Source organism: Elephantulus edwardii, unplaced genomic scaffold (assembly GCF_000299155.1).
Source record: "Elephantulus edwardii isolate Elephantulus edwardi_28Jun2011 unplaced genomic scaffold, EleEdw1.0 scaffold00008, whole genome shotgun sequence".
Lineage (NCBI taxonomy): Eukaryota > Metazoa > Chordata > Mammalia > Macroscelidea > Macroscelididae > Elephantulus > Elephantulus edwardii.
In genome coordinates this window covers 29,800,069-29,801,178 of record NW_006399758.1, presented here as the reverse complement: position 1 = coordinate 29,801,178, position 1,110 = coordinate 29,800,069, and the positions used below count along the sequence as shown (strand labels likewise).

Genomic DNA, 1,110 nt, shown 5'->3' with positions numbered 1-1,110 from the left:
CCTCAGCTCCTCTTCAATTTCAGCAAGCGGGGTTGTGTTATCTGTATAATGCAGATTGTTGATTAGTCGTCCTCCAATCCTGATGCCACATTATCTCCTCATAGAGCCCAGCCTCCTTCATGATCTGTTCTGTATGTAGATTGAAAAGGTATGGGGATAGGACACATTCCTGGTATATATCTTTTCTAATTTTGAACATGTCCTGTTTCCTTGCTCTGTTCTGATGACTGCCTCTTGTTCCAAGTATAAGTTTCACATAAGTACAATTAAATGTTCTGGGATTCCCATTCTTTTCAGAGTCAGCCACAGTTCATTGTGAACTACACAGTCAAATGGCTTTGCATAGTCAATGAAACATGGATAAATATTCCACTGGTACTTTCTGCTTTCAGCCAAGATCCATTTAACATTCACTATAATATTCCTAGTGTAATGGCCTCTTCTAAATCCAGCTTGCACTTCTGACAGTTTTCTGTTGATTTATTGTTCCAGTCATTTTTAGATAATTTTCAGCAGGATCTTGCTTATATGTGATATTAATGATATTGTTCAATAATTTCCATACTCTATTATGTCACATTTATCTAGAATGGAAACAAATATGGATCTCTTCCAGTCAGTTGGCCAGGTAGTTGTCCTCCAGATTTCTTGGCGCAATTTGGTGAGTGCATCCAGAGCAGCGTCTGTTTGTTGAAATATGTCAGTAGGTATGCCAACAATTCCTGGGGCCTTGTTTTTGCCAATTCTTTCAGAGCAGATTGAAAAGGTATACAGTTCAAATTCACCAACTACTCCGTGGGAGAAAGATGAGCAATTTCACAGAATGATCTGACTCCATAAAACAAAAAAATAACAAAACAGTAGTTTAAAATGTTCTAATTCATGAATCAAAGAACCTACAATTTGCTGGGTTTGGTGTTTGTTTGCGGCGCAATGGCCAAACGCACCAAGAAGGTCGGCATCGTGGGTAAATACAGGGCCCGTTATGGGGCCTTGCTGAGGAAGATGGTAAAGAAAATTGAAATCAGCCAGCATGCCAAGTACACTTGCTCCTTCTGCGGCAAAACCAAAATGAAGAGAAGAGCTGTGGGCATCTGGCACTGTGGTTCT

At 39.9% G+C, this 1,110-nt stretch overlaps 1 protein-coding gene across 1 annotated transcript in view; it reads left to right on the top strand.

Annotated features, from left to right (window-relative positions):
* Positions 1–933: 933 nt before the first annotated feature.
* Positions 934–1,110, top strand: part of LOC102863422 (60S ribosomal protein L37a-like) — a 6,487-nt gene continuing 6,310 nt past the window's right edge. The window contains exon 1 of the mRNA XM_006880503.1: positions 934–1,085. Within this exon, the coding sequence (XP_006880565.1) occupies positions 934–1,085 (152 nt within the window). The remainder of the gene's footprint in view (positions 1,086–1,110) is intronic.